Genomic DNA, 22,163 nt, shown 5'->3' on the forward strand with positions numbered 1-22,163 from the left:
TTCCTGATGTGATAGGTTTAAATACTTCCCTGGAAATCTTTACTTTTTAAACATTGTAAGTACTTGAGAATGGCTAAATAGATGGATTCTAAAGTATAAGAAATGTGAATTTTCCTTTATTATCTTACAATTTCTCATATGAAAGCATATGAATCACAGTCTAAGCAGTCTACATGTTTTAAAGTTATAGGAAGAAGGTCTGTATTTGCTCCATAGGGATTTAACAATCCTGGAATGATGTGCTTTGAACAAGGTTACGGAAGTGTTTCATTTTTGGGCAAGTTCACTAAGACTAAATGAAAAACCTGTTGTGTTGTAGTCAAAGTGAAGAGTTTTACGAAAATCCAGCTTTATATAGATTTATATCATCCTTGTTTCTTTTCTCGTGTTCCCTGTTATTTCTCTGATTTAGTAAGGTGCTATATGAGGGATCTTAGATTTCAGCATGCACAGCAGCATATTCATACCCTGGTGATTTTGGTTTCTTACAGCAGCAGTGGGAGTAGTGGAGGAAGCCACCCAAGTAGTCGGAGCAGCAGTCGAGAGAACAGTGGAAGTGGAAGTGTAGGTGTTCCCATTGCTGTTCCCACACCATCTCCTCCTAGTGTCTATCCAGGTAAATGGAAACTTGCTGTCCCTCTTTCTGGCTCAGCAGTAACCTTGAGCATTTACATTTTCCTAAACTCCAAGGAAAGTCTGAGTTCATTGCTATTGATAGTATGAGTTTGAATCAAGTAGTATCTTCTCTGAGAGTGTCTGATGTGCTGTTATGCTCCTTTTATGTATTAATTTGTTTGTCAGAATTTTTTGCCTGACTGCCTGCATGTGACAAGGTAGGACACAGCACCTTTTTCAGTGGGCTGAGGGAAACTTCTCCATTGTCCTTTTAAGCAAATAAATGTTTTTTCATTGGCTGTTTATGCAGATACATAGAAGCATATTTTTAGAAAATTAGATTAAATGAGAGGCAGGCACAGAGTAAATCTTTAGTACGTTAATGCAAGCCTGAGTTGTCACAAAGAGACACTTGTTCAGTTTTATGGCCTCAGTCTTTCCAGAAATAGGAAGTGTTATTAGTGTTTCTTTTTCCTTTGCTCAACCTTTTCAGTGGAGTGTATAGTTGGCTTGCAGCGTGATCTGAAGTACATGATGCTTCTGAAACAAAGAAATGGAAATTTTTTGCTTTCCTCTTTATATTTTCTAATTCATACAAAAAGCTAAAGTCAGCCATGCTACTGACTGAAGCATAAATAACAAAATGTAAAGACATCTTTCAAAAGTAATGGCTTTCAATGAAAAGTTCCGAGTTGTTCCCTTCAGATCTGGAAAGGGGATTTGCTTGACCCTCATTTACCATCTACATAGGAATGAGCCTTTCTTTAACAGCTCCATTGTTCTCTCATCTCATGCATTCTAAAATACTATGCAGCTAATAAATAGCTAACACTGAATAGTCAAAGGCTTTCTCTAATCCTTGCTAACATATCTCCTTATTAACTCCACCTCTTCCTCCTCTCTTCACTTAGCCCCTGCTGGCTCAGCTGGCACTTCTCCCCTTCCTGCTACCTCTGCTCCTGCCCCCACTCCTCCTGCTCCTGCCCCTTCCTCTGCTGCCCCAGATGCTGCTGCTGCTGCAGGAGCTCAGCCCCTTGCTGATGGCTTCACCTCTCCAACTCCCCCCGCTGTTTCTTCCACACCCTCTACAGGTGAGTGTCTGCTTCAGCTGCTGGCAGATGAACCCAGATGTGATCATGATCCAAAGCTTTGCAAAGTTACTTCAGCAGCAGTGATTAATAATTTCTTTAAAAATTTAATTATAACTAGAAAATATCTGCTACTACCCAACAATAAGGTTATAGTAAGGTTATAGTAGACAATTGAAGGTGTGCTAGTTTTATAAACAGCAATCATTTAATTTTGTAATTTGACTATTTTTACAGTTCTATAATTATTTATTAAGTTGTAATTTCTGTTTGCATACTGAGAACCTCATAGAATAATGATGTTCGAAGGGAAGCAGCACTGATAGTTCTGGCTCAGATTATTCTCTTTCATTAATGGTATAAATAAAAAGTGCATCTAGCAAAGTATAATTTTTATGACTGATCTCTTCAATGCTTTCAAATGACAAGTCTCCCCTCAATGAACTGATAAAAAGGGCAGGTTTTTTGTGTTCAGTATTAGGTAAAATACAAGTTTTTATTATGCAGAATAATATCAAAGCATTTTGTTTTACTATGTGGTACTTTGTGTCTATATTGCAACTTCCTTTTTTTAGTGCTGCAGTTTTCATTTTCTCATGCTGAAGTTGCAGTGTGTAGTAGTTACCACCCACACCACTGTCCTGTATCAGCTTTTGATGAGGAGGTACACCTGCATTGTAAAGATCTCCTTTAGACAGCCAAATTCACATGTAGCTACCTGCATGCTGTGTTACTTTTCACTGTAGCGGAGGCTGCTCACAAGGGTGTGAATTGGTTTGTGTGTTTATTAGTGTTCATATCTTTTAGTAAGAATTGCACCAGGTTCCAGAAATATTCTTGTAATTGCACTTAGTTTAAGGGGCTGTGGCTCATATAAAATTAGAAAACACACTAGAATCCATAACTGTGACTAGAACTTCCTGAAGTGTTTCTAAAGATTTTGGTATCAGAAGATGATGCTGATATCTAAACTACTTTTATGTTTAGAAGATGAGCTGTGGCATATGGGACCTCAATCAATTTTCCATTTTTGATGCACTGTCAGTATCCCAGTTCTTAAGCCATGTTGTATCTGTATTTTTAACAAGTCAAAATCAAGCAGAAGTTAATATTTTAATGACTGTAAACTCACATTCACAATTCCATGAAAGAAATTTCAGGTTACTTGCTATTTTTAACATCTTTTGTTTCCCTGTGCTATTAGTGAGATTGCTTGTATGGCTTCTCTGAAATAAAATATTTGAAGAAACTGGATAATTCACCATTTATGAGGTTGTAGTTTTTGATCCTTGAAAACCTCTTATCCCTGTTTTTAATTTCCTCCCTTCTCTCCAGTCACCACCAATTTCTACCAGTGCATTAAGGAACAGAGGGACAGACACATTGGAGAGATGCATCAGGAAAAATGTGAAAAAACCCATGTACTAGGTGGATTCTTTATTAGCTGTTCCTCATCTGTAAAAAGTGCATTTTTAAAAATATACTTATCTATACAAAACAGGAGGAATGTGAACCTCTAGTTCATGCATTTGCTCTTAGAAGCAAATAACAGAGCAAGCAAATAAAACTTGCATTTTTATTTACTGATGTAGTGTAAAGTTTTGCAAAGCAATAAAAACATAGTGGAGAACAATGCAGGTTTTTTAAAAATTGCACATTCCTTTGTCTTGTTTCCCTGTTTGATTCTCTCCTCAACCACAGTGACCATCCCTTGTTTTCTTGCAAACTCTGAAATTTACTTCTAGACAAATGGTGGAGACAGAATAGTTTGTGGGGGGTAATAACCCCTATGGGTATAATAAATCCAGCTTACATACAGTATAAAATCTAGAGAACTTTATGTGAGCACAGAAAATAGGTTGCTTCATTTATTGCTTGTTTAGATTCAGGATTAATGACTTCAATACAAGAAGTAATGAAAACAGAGAATAAGTTTTAAAGGAGTTGTTTTAATTGACAGCTCCCTGAAAGAGGGCTTTTGAGTATGACTTCATTTATTCCATCCTTTAAGCCGTTTCTAACATTCTCTTCTCCCCAAGACGATCCTCTGCATATCTTCCAAACAGCACTAAGATAAGTAGTATTGTGTTTTTTAGTTCTAGAAAGTAGCCATGAATCCTGGAAATGGCATACAGTTATTTTTTACATGTATGTTCCTTAATTGCAGGACTCTGAAGTGTTATTTTTTTGCAGGTTTATAAATAACTGAATTTGCAAGAAGTTATTGTAATCCATTATTTAAAATAGATAACTGGGAATAATTTTTTTCCATTCTGAAGCTTTGTGGCTTAGACACCTTTGTATTTTCATACTGGCTTTCGTAAGCAGTGCTGAGGACAGGCAGTTGGGAGAGCTGAACGTGTTGCTGTTGAGACATCCAGTGTCCTGCCAGTCTGGCAGCATCCTTCTAGGATGCAGGCTGTCTTAAAAGAAAAAAAAACCAGAAACCTTTCCAAGCCTTTGAAACTTGAATGCAGATATAAAAAGGACAGGTATCATTCTTCTCTTTGCTAATACATTTCCCTTTCTAACCTAGGTCACCCAGTTCAGTTCTACAGCATGAACAGGCCAGCATCTCGACACACCCCCCCGACAATAGGGGGCTCTTTGCCATATCGGCGTCCTCCTTCCATCACATCCCAGACAAGCCTTCAGAACCAGATGAACGGAGGACCTTTTTATAACCAGAACCCAGGTAAGAAAGTTTGTCTGCTCTGTTGAATTCAGCAGTGGCGAATGGAATGACCTTCAGGTCTCTGAAATTTTATGTTCTGTCTCCATTGCAGATCTTGCACTTCCAGTGTGTTGCAGTGGTAGCCGTGCCAAAGCTGCAGTGCAAGTGCAGAGTGTTCAGCTTCCATTACGGCAAACAGCTTAAAACAATACTGGCTTTGTTGCCAAATAATTTACTTTTGATGTCACAGTCCCTATTAGACAAGCTTTAGTCCTTGACTACACCATGGACCTGCTTTGGTGTGGGATGGGTATTTGAGTTTGCTGATTCTTCATTAATCACTCTTTATCTTGTGTGCTTTTTTCTTCTGGTTAATGGACAGTTCAAGAAATTGCACTTGTTATACAAGGGTAAGCATTAGACACTTTAGAGACATCAGTGGTGTTTGGTGTGGGATGAGAGGGAACTGTGTCATCTTCTAACCCCCCAGGGGATGTTATTTTAATGGGCAACCTGCCTTACAGAGCAAGATGAGATATTAACAGCGAGTGGCATGTCCTGTGTGTCAGCATAACATAGCAGCCTTTTATCTGAGGAGTCCTTTGTCCCATGCTTCTGATGAGACATGAAGGTTTTGATACCAGAGTAAGGAAGAGTTTCTCTTTTGACAAAGCTACAGAAAGATGCAGCAAGATTGAATGTTGACTTGCAAGTACTGCAGTGTGTTAGTGTTTTGTTGTGGTTGTGATGATGAGTTTTGAGGGGGGGGGGTGTTTGTTGGATTTTTTTTTTAAAGTTGAGCACTGAACTTGGAATTAGGTCACATGCTACAATCTGCAGTTAAGAGATTTGATCGGTTTCAAATATTACTGTTTGTGAGCTACTCTGCAGAGAGATATGTGTGCTGAACTTGAGAAGGAAGTGGATGGTCCTGCTGGGGATGGGGGAGTGGAAGGGGTTATATGACTAAATTGTAGCCCAGTTACCTGAAATATGTGGTATTTTTAAAGCACATTATGTGCATATTGAAGGCTGAAGGGGTGAATAGGCAAGAAGGAAAGAGTAATAGCAATAAAAGAAACCTTTCAGAATTACCTTTGCAATAAAGAGGATTTTGAGTATATCCAGAGAGTTTTTGACAACTGCTGTGCATTTCTGCTTTAGCAAAGGGATAATTCTCTGCAAGCTGCCATGGCATTGTTAATAGGTAATCACAGAAGATGCCAAATAGACTTTAAATAAGTTACATAACCACAATTCAGTCTGTGTACCCAGAAAGAAGATAATGATTATGGTGATTAGTCACTTGAACTGTAAATCACAAACAAAATACTTCAATTATACTGGCATATCTAATACAATATAAATAAGCAGTTTTAGTAAGAGACTTTTTAAAATATACCTAGCAGAATACAGAATTTGTTTGCTTTGCAGTTACACTAAACCAAGTTTTTTTTTGAGTGTACCTTGAAAGGAGAGGATGCTCAAGCATGCATAATTGATGAAGACCCTAAGAACAGAGGCACTGTTGTGTCTGTAAGGAGCGAGATTAGTTAGTAACAGGACAGAGACCACAACTGCTTCTCAGCATTCCTGAAGAGAAGGAGAAAATAGAAACATAAGAGGTGAAAAAGAGACCTTACAACAGACGTAAGAGTGTGCCAGCTATGGCTTCTTGTTCTTTGTAGGCTGTTTGGCAGTAACACAGTACTGTTATTTCCAGTGCCATTTTTTAGTATGTTGGCATAGTCATGTTTGTTTATTCACTTGTGGTGAGGATGAAAGATACTTCTATTGCCATGTTCTTTTGAATGCCACTTCTAAGATAATATAATTTTTCTACTTCATGGTTAGACCTTCTTAGCAACTGAAAAGAAAATATTAAGAAATGCAGACCCTAAATAATCTCAGCATATGTCTATCCCAAAGCCACTGCTGCCAGCCATACCACCTAACAAGTGTTTTAATTTTGCAACCTTAGATACCAGTATCTAAGCAGTGTAGAGCTCAGCACAGGCTAAAAACCCTGTGGGGGAAACCGGGCAACTACTGAGGTGGTGGTGGGCACTACACCCTCTTTGTACAGCTGAATCCTTACCAGGCTGAAGCAGCGTGGTGGCAGGTGCTCGTGAGCATTTCTGAACTGATTTACAGCAACTGTGTAGTGAATCTATTGGCGATCAGTCACTATGGAAGGATGGTGGGAGGCAACATTTAAGCTGGTATTTAGCTCATATTTTGAGACAGCAGAGGTACATTAAAGTTATTCTGATGCACTGTATAAACAAGATCATTATTAATAAAATATAATATGATAGTCCCTGCACAATGCACAGACTGAAGTACAAACCAAAGGGTTAAGGTAAACAAGGAATGATATCAGCCAGTGTTAGCATCACAATTTTGATTAAACTATACAACCCAAAGTAAATGAAGGGATTTTTTTGTGCTTGCTTGGAGTGCTTGTCTAGAGTGATTTATTTTTCTCCATGGATAGCCTCGTTATTTCTTTCAAAGAAATATATATAGTTCACAACCAAGGTACACTGAAGGGACCAGAGAAACTGAAGCTAATCTCCTACGATAGATACGAATTTTGTGAATCCATATGATGTTGAATAGAGAAACCATTCTGAAATGGAACATTTTTATAGCGTATATAATTAAAAAACCAGGGACTTCATAGTTGCACAAGAATGCAGAATTCATGAATATCACTGCTTCTCAGTAGGACTTCAAATTCAAGTTCCCTTTTCTTGCTTTGAAAAAATGCAAGACCAAATCTTTTCCCAGGTACTGTGGTTACACTTGAAAAAGTAAATACTCTCAGAGGTCATGTCATTCAAGTCAAAGAAACTGTAATCAGAAATGTATTTCAGTTTTTCTCAAGAGATATCAATTAGATGGTGAGATAATGGAACTTGCATTGTATGGAGATACAAGGATATTTTTGCAACAAAAAAGGATGGTTGCTGTTGCTTTTTATTGTTTATGGTGTGTGGCTGTGAAAGGAATGTCAGTGTGAGTGGCAGAAGAAATTCAAAGTTTCAGGCAGTGATGACTGGAACAAGCAAACAGAAGAAATTTTGAGACGTGACTTGTAAATGCCGTGGAGTTCTTTTCTCTTGCTATGATGATGTGAGTTAATTCTGAAAAATACTAGATCATACCTGGCAATTTTCTTACCAGCTCTAGAATTAGTCTGAAATTTATTTAGTTCTGTCTGCAAGCTAAGTAAATGTAGTGGTACATGAAGTGTAGGCCTTTTTCCCTTCATCCTTCTGGACATGATTAAATGTTTTTTGTATGCCACATACTAACAAGAAAATTATTTATTTGTGCTTTTCCTGAGGTGTGCTTTCTCAAAAATAATCTCGCAGCTTGCTTAAAGAATATTACTGCATTACTCAAAGTGATATTAAACCAAGATAAAACTAGTTAGCTGATTTTTTAAACTAGATAACTGAAACTTGTATTCTGGGCTTAAACCACAGTTCAGTGTTACAACATGTGCAGCTGGCTGAGAGTATCTTCTTTAATTGTGAATTCACATATATTGTACAAAGACAACTCTTCTGGTACTACTAAAAGGGCTGTTCAGAGTTCAGTGCAGTGGTCTGTGAAGTCAGGTGGGAAGGAAATGAGGCAGCACATCTGGAATAGGCCCTGTGGTTTGGCAGCAGCACGGTGTGCTCTGTTCAACCAATAAGATCAGAAGTGTTGTCTTTCAGATAGTCACAGTTCTCAAAAGGCATCTTTTTCTGTTTTGTCTAAAATAACTGCCTTATTTGATGGGATTTTTTTGGCCTACGTTTTGGGGGAAAAAAGAGCTATATTCATTTTCATTACTAGGGATTTGTGGATGCTGTTAGTCACCTCTATAAATATCAATTAGGTCTGAAAGGGGGAGGATTATAGGGAAAGAGTCCTCTTGATAAATTTGTCAGTTAGGTCTGTTCATAAAGTGCTATATTCTCTAGGAATAAATTTCAACTTAAGGGAATCTCACAGTCAAGTCAGAAAAATATTTCAGCATGGATTCTTAATGTTATGAAAAAGATCTGGGTTGGAAATTTTAAAAATAGAGAAATAGCCTTGAAGAAAGGATTAGGAATATGCTTAAAGCACCGGAGCCATTTTTCTTTGAATGTCAGTCTCTTTATCTCAGCTTCTTGGCAGCCTGCTACACTGTCTGATTGGTGATAATGTCTACTTTCCTGTTTGCTGCTTTGTTGTGTTTCTAACTGAATGCCTCTCTTTTTAATTTCTGTGGCAGCATCCCTTGCTCCTCCTCCCCCCTCCATCCTACAGGTAACTCCACAGTTACCACTAATGGGATTTGTGGCCAGAGTTCAAGAAAACAGTAAGTTTGCTGCTCCATTGTGCTATGTTTTATTACTGGATGTGGCTTTTGCATTGAGTTGATGAAAGATTTGACTGTATATAGCCAGAATTCTGCCTTCTCTACTGCCTCTGCAAGTTTCTCTGAAATTGTGAAGGGTGGGAAAAGGAAGTAATTTTGTTGGAGGTACCTCATCCTTCCTTCTCTGAATTTTATTGTCTCTAGTGTATTTTCCACAAGTTGTAACTGTTGGTCCCAGTGCAACTAGTTGGGATAGGGAGTATTACTTCAACCCACTACCATGGTTATAGAGACATTTTCATGGTTGTATTATTGCTTATTTTCAGTTTCAGATACTCCTCCCCCACCACCGCCTGTGGATGAGGCAGTGTTTGATGAGTCTCCACCTCCACCTCCACCTCCAGAGGATTATGAAGAGGAGGAAGCAGCCGTGGTGGAGTACAGTGATCCGTATGCTGAGGAGGATCCTCCTTGGGCACCAAGGACATACTTAGAAAAGGGTAGGTTTAGAGCTAGCAGAGACAGTAGGGTTGTGTTTGTAACAATGTTTTTTATGAGCTCCCGTCACACTGCTTTTGGACATGGAGTCTGCCTAGACTCCTTCATAGCCAGTATTTGGTATTGTGGTAGAGGTGCTCCTCCAAATGGCAACTTAAAAGAATGAAAGTTAAGCTACTCCTCCAAGTCTGACTCTCTTACCCTTTTCCCCAAAGGGAAGGTGATGACTAGCAGGCTAACTACATATTTTTTTTACTTCCTCTATAACCCACCTTTCACTTAATCCTGATAATCATACTCATATGAGGTCAAAAGTGAATCAATCAGTGCTGTGATTGTGTTTGGGGCTCTGGAAGCTGCAGTGCTGCATCAGTGTAGGGCTGTGCTAAGCTAGGAAACGCTGCATCTGTGAGGGACTGACTAACAGGCTCTGCTGCATGGCTGCATCTCAGTGTCTTCCCCTTCTGAAGCAGGCGTGTGGAAACATGGTGGAGTAAGCCTACAGGGAAAAAACCCTGAGTAGGTAGGTGGGACACTTGAGTATGAAAAGATCTACTGCCTGGTGTGTGTTCTCCTCTGAAATAGGATCGTGGTGCTTCTTACTAAAGGATGATATAAAATCTAATGTCACAAAGCAACCAGGCATCTCACCTGACTGTTAGACCCATTCACGCTGCATTGGGTGGGGGGAAGTCAAGAATGCCACAAAGATAAACCCAGTGCAGGACATGAGGGGAGGGTGGAAGAGAGATAGAAGAGGCACTTTCTGCCAACTCTAGGTTGAAGAAGATGCTACTATTCCTGAGGGAGATGGAGGAATATGTGGGAGTCTTTTTGTTACTCCCCAACCCCATCTAGCTTGTGTGTTTCATGCAAGGAGTACCCAGGCTTTGCTGATAAGTTAAGGCTATGTCAGACAAAGTGGCTGACTTGCAGGGTGTTTACATGACTTGCTTTATCTACTGACCTCTCCACACCCCTGATTGGCAGAAAGTGTTACTGTTATTCTGTTGATGCACACAGGTTCTTTGATTAAAAGTTGTTTCAGTTTATTGTGGTCGGGGACAGTTTATTGTGGTCGGGGAAGCTTTTTCCATGAGGGAGTATGAGGGAAAAATGCTATCTCATAGTCATAGGACTCTTTTTGCTGTGCAGTTTGGAGGGTATTCCTGATTATTGATATTAGTTACCTGGCTTCAGAAAATCAGGTTTTGGAGTGCAGTGGGGTTCCTGATGTTGGATTTCTTTTTTTGGAGGAAGATGGCAAATCTTTTTCAGGTTGGGACCAGTACAGGTCATTTCAGCAAGTACTGGATGTGCTACATTACTTAATGAACTCCTCCTTATCAGGCAGTTCTGAGAATGGACAGTATCTGCTCAGTTGCATTGTGGATGATGTATTTTGGACTGGATGAAGATTGGAAGCATATTACTATTTGATAGGAGAGTAAGTCTCAAGGTTTTTTCCTGTGTTTTTCCAGGCATAAGATACTCTTTAGCCAAATTCTACATTTGTATCACTATCTTTGTTAGGTTTCTGTTATTTCTGCCACCTGGCCCTCAGCACATCTCCAGTGGCATTTCAGCTGGGAGCAAAAGAGAAAAAAGAGGATCCTGGTGTGTGCAATGCCTGTTTATAGTTTCTCATACTAATGCAAGGGATGTGTGTGTGTGTGTGTGTGTGTACACATGGTCTGGGAAAACATCTTTCTATTTGAAGAAATAATGACATTTGAATGATAGCATATTGTTCTGTTACACTTTTCTGTGTGACTTCTATGAGCTTGTGAACTATAATAGTTTATATAGGTGCACATGTGCACAGATCTGTTACCTCTCAGGAGGCAGTCCAGGCACTTTAGTTTGATATTTACAAGGAAAAGCATATAGGATAGCAAAACTGTATAGGGGAGTCTTTAAAGATAAACTGGAGAAACTCAGGCTTTTAGTCAGAACATTTTTTTTGTAGAGAGAAAAAGTATAGGAAGCCGAACATTGTCTCGTATTGGTGCAGACACCCATGCAAAAACTGGAGATTTGACTGCTTTGCTGAAGTTCGGACAGAAGTGCTTGGCTGTGAGTTTTTTTGTAGCAAGCTTTGAAGCTTTAAAGTTAATGAAAAGCCCCATGCTGAAAGAGGACTTTTATACTCAAAGAATGCATATGCTTATCCTGCTGGGAATTATAATGCTTTATCTTCTGCAAAATAATTTATCCTGTTGCAACTCCTTAAATAGTATTCTGTGCCACATGATTCAAAGCAGACCAAATGGATGGAAGTAAGTGACTGTTCCAACATATTTACCCCCAGCAGGTAGAGTAGCAATTCCTAGGATTCGTACTTGTTCTTTTGATATGACTGTTCTCTTATTTAAGTTCACATGAAAGCACCTCGAACAGGATTAGGGTAGATGACCTTTGCCATAGAAGCTGGGACACCAAGGAGGTGTCAAATACAGGAGGTTGCTGCATATTGAAATGGGATTCAGTATGACCCTGTTCTGTAAAGGAGTCAAGCAGTGTGGGGAGGTACCTTTAACATTAAGATATGCTCTAGCTTACAGCTGAGAAGGAAGCGAATAGCAGATCCATTTTGATGGAGAAATTCTTAGGTAGGATATAGTTACTGGGGATGTTGAACTTGAGGACACCACCACGTGACTATAATAGCAACAGCCAACCTGCAGTGTCCGCGGACACGCACTGCAGTTTTCCATTGAGCTCTGTGTCTGGATGTGTGGCATGAAAAGGTAAGAAAATCTTCTGACTTTGCAAATCAGATGAATGGAAATGGGTATCCAGAAGGAAATTTGCTCTCATACCACATAGAGAAAATGTGTGGTCACAGCTGCCAGATTTCAGTTGGGTAACCAGCCTGGCCTATGTTTGTGGTCAGTTTGATGCAACAGAGTTCAGCCAAATTCTGTGTAATCATTGGAGAACCAAAGATCACTGATTGGAAGAATATCAACTTAAATGAGTAATTCTGTTTTTCATAACTGCGTTGAAACGTGTTCAGATAGAAACGAGAAGAGGCTCTGGCTCAGGCTCACAGGGAAGGATGCCACCTCCTGAGTCACTGTTGCTGCTTCCTGTCTCATCTGAAGCCTTTTTTTGCAATACTGGCCTGGACTCCAGGTAACTCATGGCATGTGACAAGCTCACAGCTTGAACTGGTGGGACTACAGACAGAAGGATTAAACAGCCTTTTAGAGAGAGGAATGTTGCCAGTACAAAAATAACATGCTGGAGGAAGCAATGGTGATGTAATGTTATAAGAGGCTTGACAAGAGGCAAATTTTCTTCACAAACTTAAGGAAGAGTTTCCTTCTTGTGAGCATGAAATAATGAATCCATTCAGTATTAGAAGGGACTAGAGTATACTCAAATGTGAGAAAGAAAGGAATTGGAAGTTACCATGATCCTTGGATTATTATTATCAAAAGAATGAAGAAAAATAGCACAGTGACTCTAGGAAGACATTTTAAAATTAACAGTTGAAAAGGAATTTTGAAGGGCTATAATTGAACAGAGTACATGTTCATACAGCAACTTCTGTTTTTCAAGCTAAAAATTTACTCATTTCTTCATTTGTGTTTTCTTTGCTCAGAATTATAGGTCTAAAAGTAATTAGGATGAGTTACTTAACAACTACTGGCATGAGTGTAGAGCCAACAACATATGTTTTTTAAATATGCTCTAGTCAAATAATATATATAAAAAAAAATCTCTGTTCATACTCTGATTCTCCATCAGAATTGATTTGTATAATCTCAGGTTTCCCTAGTAAATATTTGAGTTGATTCCTTTTCTCCCTCAGAAGGAAATGACCTCTTTTCTTTTGGAAAGAACGATGACTTAGTAGGACTCTTGGATAGTGTGCTTATGAACACATGCTGTTAATTTTTAATCCTTGCTTTAGTTTATAGAGTATCTTCCTGTCTATCCCCAGTATCAGATTTTAGGATCCCTGTCCAACATCTATTTTTTTTTTTCAATGGCAGCACTGTATGTTTCATTGCCAAGTGCTCAAAGCAGTGATTGATGCTATTTGTTAAAGTACTTAGAGTCTGGCTTAGCTCATTTTCTGTATGGAACACATAATGATAGGACTGAGAACAGAAAAATGTATCAAGTTGATGTCTATTTTCTGCCATATCAGGACAATGTTTTATTTAATATTTGCCAGTGCTTTGTCCAATTTATTTGACTTTCCTAACAACTTCTGTGCCTTCAATAAGATATTTTGCAGCTGTAAGAAAATGTCCTGATATAGTATGTGTACATTTGGTTTCCACCTTCTTGGTTGCTCCTAACAGGATTCACCCACCGTGGTGCTGTATACTCTGGGAGTGGCTGCTGGCCATTGAGACTGCATGCATGCATTTTAGAGATCTAAATGTGGAAGTAGCTAAAGTAGATGGAAGTTTGGGACATCAGCCTTAGCTCATTCTTACTGTGATCTGCTATACTCCTTCTTCCATGTTTTCCAGGTCTTAGTTGTGCTGAGATCTGTTTTAGCACATATATCTAATACATGAATCTTGGAGTAAGTCTGAGTGGTCACAGCCATGGGGAGTTACATTCACCTCCTTGTATCATTCCACACAAAAAGTTTTTCATACATCAGAGGAAGTTGTAAACTTCCTCTGGTGGGTCTGGAAACAGTAAGAATAGAAGAATTAAAGGCTCGTGTGCTTCAAAGCATGAGCTCTTACAAAAGGCTTTGGAAGAAACTGTCCCTCTCAGCAGGTGATTCTGCACCCATACTGGGGGGGCAGTGGAGCTCTCTGAGATTGCCTGGATGAGGTAGGGTGATTTGATTTCCCTCCTCCTCCCTGTACCTCTCCTAACAGTCATGATCTGTTCTTTCCTAGTGGTGGCGATCTATGACTACACCAAGGACAAAGAAGATGAGCTCTCATTTCAGGAAGGTGCCATCATTTACGTCATCAAGAAAAATGATGATGGCTGGTATGAGGGGGTCATGAATGGAGTGACGGGGCTCTTCCCAGGGAACTACGTGGAGTCGATCATGCATTACTCGGAGTGAAGACTAGAGGACAGAACGCTGCATCTCCTACTGCAGGAGCTGTCAGGGCTTCCCAGATCTCCACCAGCTGCTGGGGCCCTATCCCGTATAACTGAATGAAGGATAATTGTAACAACCACTCTTTGGGTTTGGTTTGTTTTTTTTTTTTTCCTTTTTTCCCCCTCATTATAAAACAATAGTGATTTGAGTTCTTCGAACAAATGGCTCTTCCAGCGGGCCAGCAGAGGCTATCCTGAGCCATCTGACTCTGAATTAAGCTGACCCATTCAGATGTAACAAACTTGTTGAGTAGCTGATACTTCACTCGAATTCTGACTTCTTCTGACAGGCCTTGGGATCTGTCTCAGGAATCCTGTGTGCCCCCATGGTACTACCACTGGCAGCAATGCCTGGCACTGGGGATGTCCTGGATGCTTGTGGTGAAGGTTACTGGCCAGTGGACATCCCTCCTGTTTCTACTCTACACTCCTGTGCAGCTGGAAGAACAGTCGTGTGCTAGCAAACACTGGGATTTCTGCACAGAGACGTTTCTGTAACTGACTTCCAGATAGCTGGATAAATCTTTAGCGTAAACACTTCTGCAGCTGCTCTGCACATGTAGGCTGACGCAGGGGCACACAGAGCTGGCTTTCATTCACTCACCTTTCAGTTCAGACAATTAAGATGGCTGCAGCCCAGAGGACCCCCACCCCCATTTCCTCATCTTTTGAATGCCACATATTTGTTTTGTGTTCTGCACTGATGTAAATGTGCTCCTCTCCACAGCGAGCTCCTTGCCATGGTTGCTGCCAGTTCAAACAGAACTCACAGATGCCGTTGAGGGTGAAGGTGAAACAAAGTTTACAGGTCCTCCTGGGGTCTGAGAATAACCTCTAGGGGGTGTGGTCCAAGGTTCAAATCTACTCATGCCTGCTTGCACTAGAGAAACTTGCCCCCAACTTTAGTCTTATGCACAATATAATCTTAAAAATCCAATCAGGTATTGTAAGTTGGCTATTTTGTATTTGATGACTAGATTTGCATATGTACTGTGAGAGCCCTGTGCAGAGGCAGGACAAACGGCAATTGTCGTCTTCATGTCTGTTGCCAAAATCTCTTCAGTGGAAGTAAAAAGGGCTGTTGTGTGTACTGGTTTCCCATGGAAATCCAAGCAGTAACTAGCAGTAGTTCTAGCTCTTCCCCTAACCCTCTCCATTGTTTATTATAATAGATATTTTGAGATGTACTGGTGGCTTGGGGTGGAGTAATACCAATTTGAAGGCTCTGTAGCCCCTTGTGATAATACTTGGCTTTTTAATCTAGTCTCAGTTAAAAATTCTGCTCTGTGATTGTACACAGCAGGTCACTGTAAGTGATGGCTGTACTGTCTGCCTAAGGGAAGGTCTAAGTGTTACCTTTGGGTAAATATCATGCATTAACTGATTAAATTTCCTGTTGAGTCTTGTTAGCCTGCAAATTGAGCTGATCCTGTGTTGTGAGAGCCTCCTGGGCCAGGGCATCTTCCTGGGCGACTTTTGACTGTCACCTGGCCAAGTTCCAGCTGGTACCAACAGTAGCCTCTCCAAGGTGAGACAATGCTGCAAGACAATTACCTGTCTTGGAGAGCCCTGTGTGTAAAGCAGAGCAGTGCACAAGAGAGCGCCACCAGAGCTGGGTTTGTGATGGTATTGGCAACAGATAGGTAATACCAGTCCCTTGCTTGGTAATTGGTGCAATACCAGGATGGAGGTGCAGGTTTGGTGCAAACCTGGGCAGGGAGGTATCATAGCTGCTCAAGGGAGAAGAATGAGAAAAAAGACAGGTGAGGTGTGTTTGCAGGACACGGAGGAATGTGATCACCTGCTGTGAGCTTGTGCAAGGTGACAGCAGGCAAGAAACTAGTTTGGTTGAAGTCTGCAGGAGGGACAACTTTGAAGAAACTGGTGTGCAGATAGAGGTTACTTTCTCCCCTGCTCAATCCACATGTAGCCTAAGCACTGTTGTCTTCTTTCTGGAAGCTAACAACATTATTGTTTGGGTGTGTTTGCCAGAACAGATACCCTTATGCCTTTTTCCTTGTGAAAACTTGTCTTTCAGCAAGACTGGGAGAAGCAGCCATGTTCAGTTCCCTCAGCCCATCATTTCTCTTGCAGCAAGCCCAGAACCACTGGTTGTGTAGTCACTGGAATGACTGTTTCTAGTGTCCACACTTTTGGCACAGGGAGGCACTGGGCGGTGCTTGCAGCCAGAGTAATTGAACAGCAGCATTAACACAGCGTGGCTGTGTTTTCCAGGTCTGTCAGAGCTTTCCTGGCTTCTCTTGCCTTGGGTATGTTTATGGCAAGGACTGAGCCCACAATGCTCAAATGCATCGTTAGGGCAGCTCAGTGAGTTACTGAGTGAGCACTTGCCAGAGCCCAGCACAGAAGATGAGGCTGCAGAACTGTGAAAGTGGAATGTGTGACATTCCTTGAAGAACTGGTTTTGGTCTGATGGGCCAGGGGTTAGTTTGGTCCCTGCTGATAGCATGTGGAATTGTTTATCCTGCAAGAACTGCTGTGGATGGAATTTCTGGTTCACCAACTGCTGGTTTTATGCTTTCTTATGCAGTACTAATGTAAAGAAATTTGTTGAGTTTTATGCATATTTTTATTTTGTACAGATTTTAATTCTGTGGCTTCTTTGGGGATGATGTGATATAATGGTCATAGACCAGGCCAAGGTAAACAGGCTTTGTATATTGATGTTACATAGATTGCACGCTAGTAAAGTCTGTGAGGGTTGTGTTTCCAGTTTTGTCCCCTGTACTTCTTGTCCAAAATCTTCTCTCCCCCACCCCTTTTTAATTTACAGGTTTAACTTAAAAGGGGCTTGCAATTGGGGTTAGGGTGGGGGAGAAACACCTCAGTATTTTAAATAGGTGCACAGCATCTCTTCACTGCTGCGTTCTGCTGCCACACCTGAAAGTGTTCAGCATCACAGGCTGTTGAAGCAGGATTGTGTAGGCATGAGAGGTGGGGGAAAGAGATGCTACAGCATAGCCCAAAGAGTGCTGTATGGCCAAAATGAATATGTTTCTCCCTTTGTGAGAACTGCCTTAGCCCAGCCAGCTGTTTTCATTGTGCACAGAAATTGTTCAGCATTCTCTAGGGGTGTATTTTGCCTTGGTTTGCTGTATTAGAGGTTTCTTCCTTCCTCTTGGCCCCAGGGACAAAGCTGTTAATTACAGCTGCCTCTCCAAAATGTGCCTGCATGAGGGGAAGTCTGACTGAGTCTGTCCACATCTAGTGCCGAAGCAGGTTAATTTTGGTGCCTTCTTTCCAGCCTAAGAGAGATGGCTGAGGTTGCATGTGTCTCACCCATTTTTTTTCCCCCTCATCTTGCTTTTTTTTTTTTCCTCTCTCACTGGTTAGAGCAGAGGGCTGAGAAGGGCAGGAGAGGCAAGCAGCCAATTTTATGCTTGAGCATCCAGAGAGCATGTCCATGCACACTGGCTCAAGTAGGCACCAGAGAGCTGAAGCGATGCCTAAACACTTGCTGGTCTCACTGGTGAGACACAGGCAGATACTGCTGCACTGAAGAGCTACTGCTCTCACTAGAGGACAAGAGATGTGGCATGGCCCCAAGGTAGATGACAGTTTGGTGTGTGTTACCAGGAGGCTGATCATGTTCCTGGAATTCAGCTTGTCCTTGCAGTTAGTTGAGTTAGTTGTTCCTGAAAGTGGCTGGAGATTGCTGCTGATCTGACCTACAGGTCCTGTGGTCTGTGGCTGGGGTGGCTTACCCATGGGTGCCAGAAAGGCTCACACCCAGCTAGTTCTTGCTAGAGCAATTTGTTCTCCTTTCACAGCTGCTGGGCATTTTCTTTCTTTGCTGCTGAAGGTTTTTGGTGACAGCCAAAGTTGACATTGGCAGTGATTCAGCTTCTGAGAAGAGCCACTTTTATCCAGGGTGTTTCAGTTGATCATGAGAAGAAAGCCACGCAGCAGCAGGACTGATGAACCTTTTCTGGCAGAGGGTGGGCTGCCTGCCTGCTGTGTGTGTGCGTGTTGTTGCCTAGAGGTGGAAGAAGGTTGTGCACTGACATTTTTGTGCTTCTGTGGTGTCTCCCACCTGTGCTTGATGGTGACTTAGGAAGAGCTCAGCACTAGCAACTTCTACGACTTCTTAGCAAAAACGCTGCTGGAAATGAGCTTGCTTTTTTATTATGTCTGTGGGCTCCAGGCATAAAGCAAAACTCATGTTTTCCTTTCTGGTAAGGATAGAACTTTATGTGGGTTAGTAAACTGGGAGCATTTACAGGGCTTCTCCTCCTTGGAGTTGGGACAGGACATTTTGTAAAACAGGCAGTGTCTGTATGCTCTGCAGGCCAACTTTTTGGAAGCTGCTAGAGGATGCTAGTGAAGAGACCATGGTGCTGTGGCTTTGCTAGGAGCAGTACTTATATTCACAGTATAGAGAGTCACTGAAAAAGCACTGCAGCAGTTTAGGCAGCATTACCAACACCATGTAGAGACTTCAGTTCCCACGTTGGCAACTGTGGCAGTGGAAAACCTACAGCCCTGTTGCATTCACTAAGGCAAGTATTTACAACATTAATCTCAAGAGAAGATGGTGGTGGAAACTGAGCATTAGGTAGATGATGGGCTACAGCTTATAAGGTGCCACTTACAAGAATCTGCTGTGCTTACAGGTCTATTCACCTTCCCCATCTTTTGGCATCTCCCAGTATTTGGTGCTGCAACATTATTACACAGAGGTCAGAACAGTACCAGAATGGAACAATGTGTGGTTTGGGGTTTTTTCGCCCCCTGTAGCTGAAGTCAGTGTGTAGTAACAATCCCATTGATCTACTTCTGATTTTAAAACTTCAAGAATAGTGGGACCTCCACCTCATGTCCTTGGGGAGGTTGCTGAAAGCTTGGTGCAGCCAAGGTTTGACAACTGCTATAAGAAAGAGTAATTCACAGACCACGGTGTTCTGCTGCTGTCATCCAAAAAAATCCCCACCCATGTGTTTTGTTCAATCTCCTACCCATGCAGGAAGAGTTTGTTTCTTTGGTACTCTAAATATACTAATTTTATTAGCACCTGTGCTTATAAGCAAGATGTGTTAGGAAACAGTGAAGGCAGCAGCAGCCTGATGGCCAGAGGTCAGCCTACAGCCAGCAACCTGCTGAACAGATATGGTGACCCTGCTGAAATGTGTGCAGTACGTTTGTTCCAGTTTCTCATAACACCTCAGAAGAATCCTACCACTACTGACTAATAGGAAGAGCTGTGTACAAATTCATTTCCATTACAGCGCCTTGGTAAAGTGCTGATATGTCTGAGATTTTTTGGTAAAGAACAAGTGCTTCTTTTCACATTTGAAAAAAATGTCTTTTGCAACTTGCATGGACAAACAGTTTCTATGAATTCTCTGGAGATGTCAGTGTCTAACATGGATTTTGTCCATGCACTTTTTTCTGAAAGCAGATACCCCCTTTGGTTTGCAGTCAGAGGAGTATCACGCTGTGCTTTTGCTTTTGGTACTGCTGATGCAGTGGATGAGTGCAGAGCCCACTGTAAATGACCAAGCCCATAGGACTCTGGGGAGCTGTATGCCACCAGTAACATTTTATTGTGTGTGCCATTTGAACCACCTTCCAGTGAGTGCAAAACCCAATTTTTAAATTTTTTTAATTGTACTTGGAATTAACTGTTGCTGTGTACTAAACCCTCTTGTTACAAGCCCTAAATAAAAGGAACAAAGCACACCCCATGTGTTCTGTGAGCGTGCCACAGCTGTGTCACATTCCTTGTCTTTGTCTACAGACTTTTCAACACACTAGGGACAGGGATAGTGGCTTATGTGTGCAGGAGGATCCCCGAGGATCTCTGAGCACTGCACTTCCCCCAGGAAAACTATGATCCTTGGCATAGAGCCTGCTGCCTTCAGCAGCTCCTCTCTCCACCTCTGTATGACTGCTCCTTTTCTGGTAGTTGCTAACATAACATCTCACCTCTTTGCTGCTCTCAGGGCCAGCCTGGGAGCAAATCATGGGGGAGGGAACAGAGCCACATTCCCTGCGGTGGCCCCAGAGAGGGTTCACAGCAACACTTACCAGCCAGCAGCTGTTCCCGTGTGAGCAGAGCTGGACAGGACTCTGGGAGCCTGAGGAAGGAGGCAGATGGAAAAGGTAAGCCTTCACACAGGGTCCTCTTTAGACCTGTAATTGGTGTGCACCATGTTACTGGTACAGCCGGCTCTGACCCCCTGAAAAGAACTGTGCAAAGGAATAAAAAGTGATTTTATTTAGAGTGAGCATATCAGTAGTAACCTGTAGGCCATCAGATACCTGAACCCCTACAGAAGGGAACCACTGACGGATGACCTGAGAATATGGAGGGGTTTGAAATGAAAAAGGAAAATTGCAAGACAGAGGATTAAAACAGGTTATTAAATTTAACTACATCTTTATTGAATTGTGCATATTCCATTGTATAATGATCTATATTGGGTATTCTATAATGTAGTATTTCTTTTGTCCTCTCTCATGCTTAAAAAAGTATATTTATACATATATTTATATATATTTATAATATGGCAAAGCTCCCCCCAACCTGAAACTATCAGTCTAAAAGAGCTTTGATTTTTCTTTTTGGAAAGGGAAGAAGAGGGGAGGCAATCCCATTAAAAGATAAAATGTGCAATTTTCTTTTTAAAGCAGTAAACATGAATGTATTTACAGCACTCAGCACAAGTTTGCTGCACAGACAAATCATCATTGCAGTGACACTTTTTCTTACACTTGCGTCTCCAGTATTATACAGAATATTCCCAGTGGCTGGTAACAATTACAGTAAGCCATAAAACAAACTGCTGCTCCAGTTAAGTCCTGGTCCACTGCAGTCCACTAGGAGGCCTAAAATTTCCAATTACAACTTGTGACAAAGCATTTAGTTTTCCTTTTAGAAGTATAAGCTGCACCAAATCAGCAGCAGGGCACTGTGGGCACAGGTTGGATTGCTAAACTGTCCTTTGCCCCCGCCCCTTGCAGGTGTGTACCCAGTTTCCAGTGTTGGTTAAAGGCAATGGATGCACCACATCTAACAGTGGCACCCTGTTCTCTTGCCAGACACATGCAGCAGATCAGCAGCACATCAGCTCCTGGCAACTGGGCCTCTCGAGGCTGGTGCGTACCTGGAATTTAGCTCTGAATGCATCTTTGGCATCTTGGGAAAGCTGGGAGGAAATTATTTTCCACTGTTGGAACTGAATCAACTGTTCCCTAAGTCTCCTAAAAGACAAGTTGCCTAAAAGACAAGTTGCCTTTAAGCATTTAAATAAGGAGGGGTAGGGTCCAAAATCTGTCACTCAAGTTCCTTCTCACTCATTTATCTCACTTAAGTCCCTGCCGTGGGGGATTGTGCATCCAGCGCTAGTTCCTGTTCCTCCTGGTCTTCCAACTTCTCTAACTCCTGTCAGCAAAGATACACACATCTGCTGAACAGAGCTCCTTGAGTCCTTCCCCCCGAGTGCCTTGCAGAACCAAATAATCATTAACCCAAGTCACCATTTTCCCCGTGTTAGTGGCAGTTACTGTAACTTACACGGTGTGGGACGCACACACATTTTCATCTCATTTGCAGTTTAGTGTCTTAAACTTTTCAAAACTACACCAATCCTGTGACTCAGTGGATCACAGTGTTAGTGAGTGCTGCCCCCTGCAACAGACCCCTGGTTTGGTTAGTCTTTGTGGGAACTTTTTAATTGAAGGAAGGAAAGAATTCAGAAAGGAAAATTGCTGAATTTAAGACAAACTTATAATTCCAAAATAAAGCTTAAAACCTCAGCATGTTACAAAAACATCCAAAAGAAAATTATCCCTTGTAGTGTTAAATCTCTCT

The 22,163-nt window shown here is 41.4% G+C and overlaps 1 protein-coding gene across 10 annotated transcripts in view; it reads left to right on the plus strand.

Annotated features, from left to right (window-relative positions):
* Positions 1-20,034, plus strand: part of ABI2 (abl interactor 2) — a 69,589-nt gene extending 49,555 nt beyond the window's left edge. For 3 of the 10 annotated variants that reach the window (XM_027731402.2, XM_027731409.2, XM_027731404.2), the window contains 6 exons: positions 492-616; positions 1,527-1,706; positions 4,240-4,398; positions 8,654-8,740; positions 9,067-9,240; positions 14,116-20,034. In XM_027731402.2, coding sequence (XP_027587203.1) covers positions 492-616; positions 1,527-1,706; positions 4,240-4,398; positions 8,654-8,740; positions 9,067-9,240; positions 14,116-14,291 — 901 coding nt within the window. In that variant the 3' untranslated portion in view covers positions 14,292-20,034. The remainder of the gene's footprint in view (positions 1-491; positions 617-1,526; positions 1,707-4,239; positions 4,399-8,653; positions 8,741-9,066; positions 9,241-14,115) is intronic. The other 7 variants (XM_039387945.1, XM_039387946.1, XM_039387948.1 and 4 more) reach the window with 3 other exon arrangements.
* Positions 20,035-22,163: the final 2,129 nt, after the last annotated feature.

This window comes from Pipra filicauda, unplaced genomic scaffold, assembly GCF_003945595.2.
Source record: "Pipra filicauda isolate LSUMZ 115617 unplaced genomic scaffold, ASM394559v2 scaffold5_size6683894_pilon, whole genome shotgun sequence".
Classification (NCBI taxonomy): Eukaryota; Metazoa; Chordata; class Aves; order Passeriformes; family Pipridae; genus Pipra; species Pipra filicauda.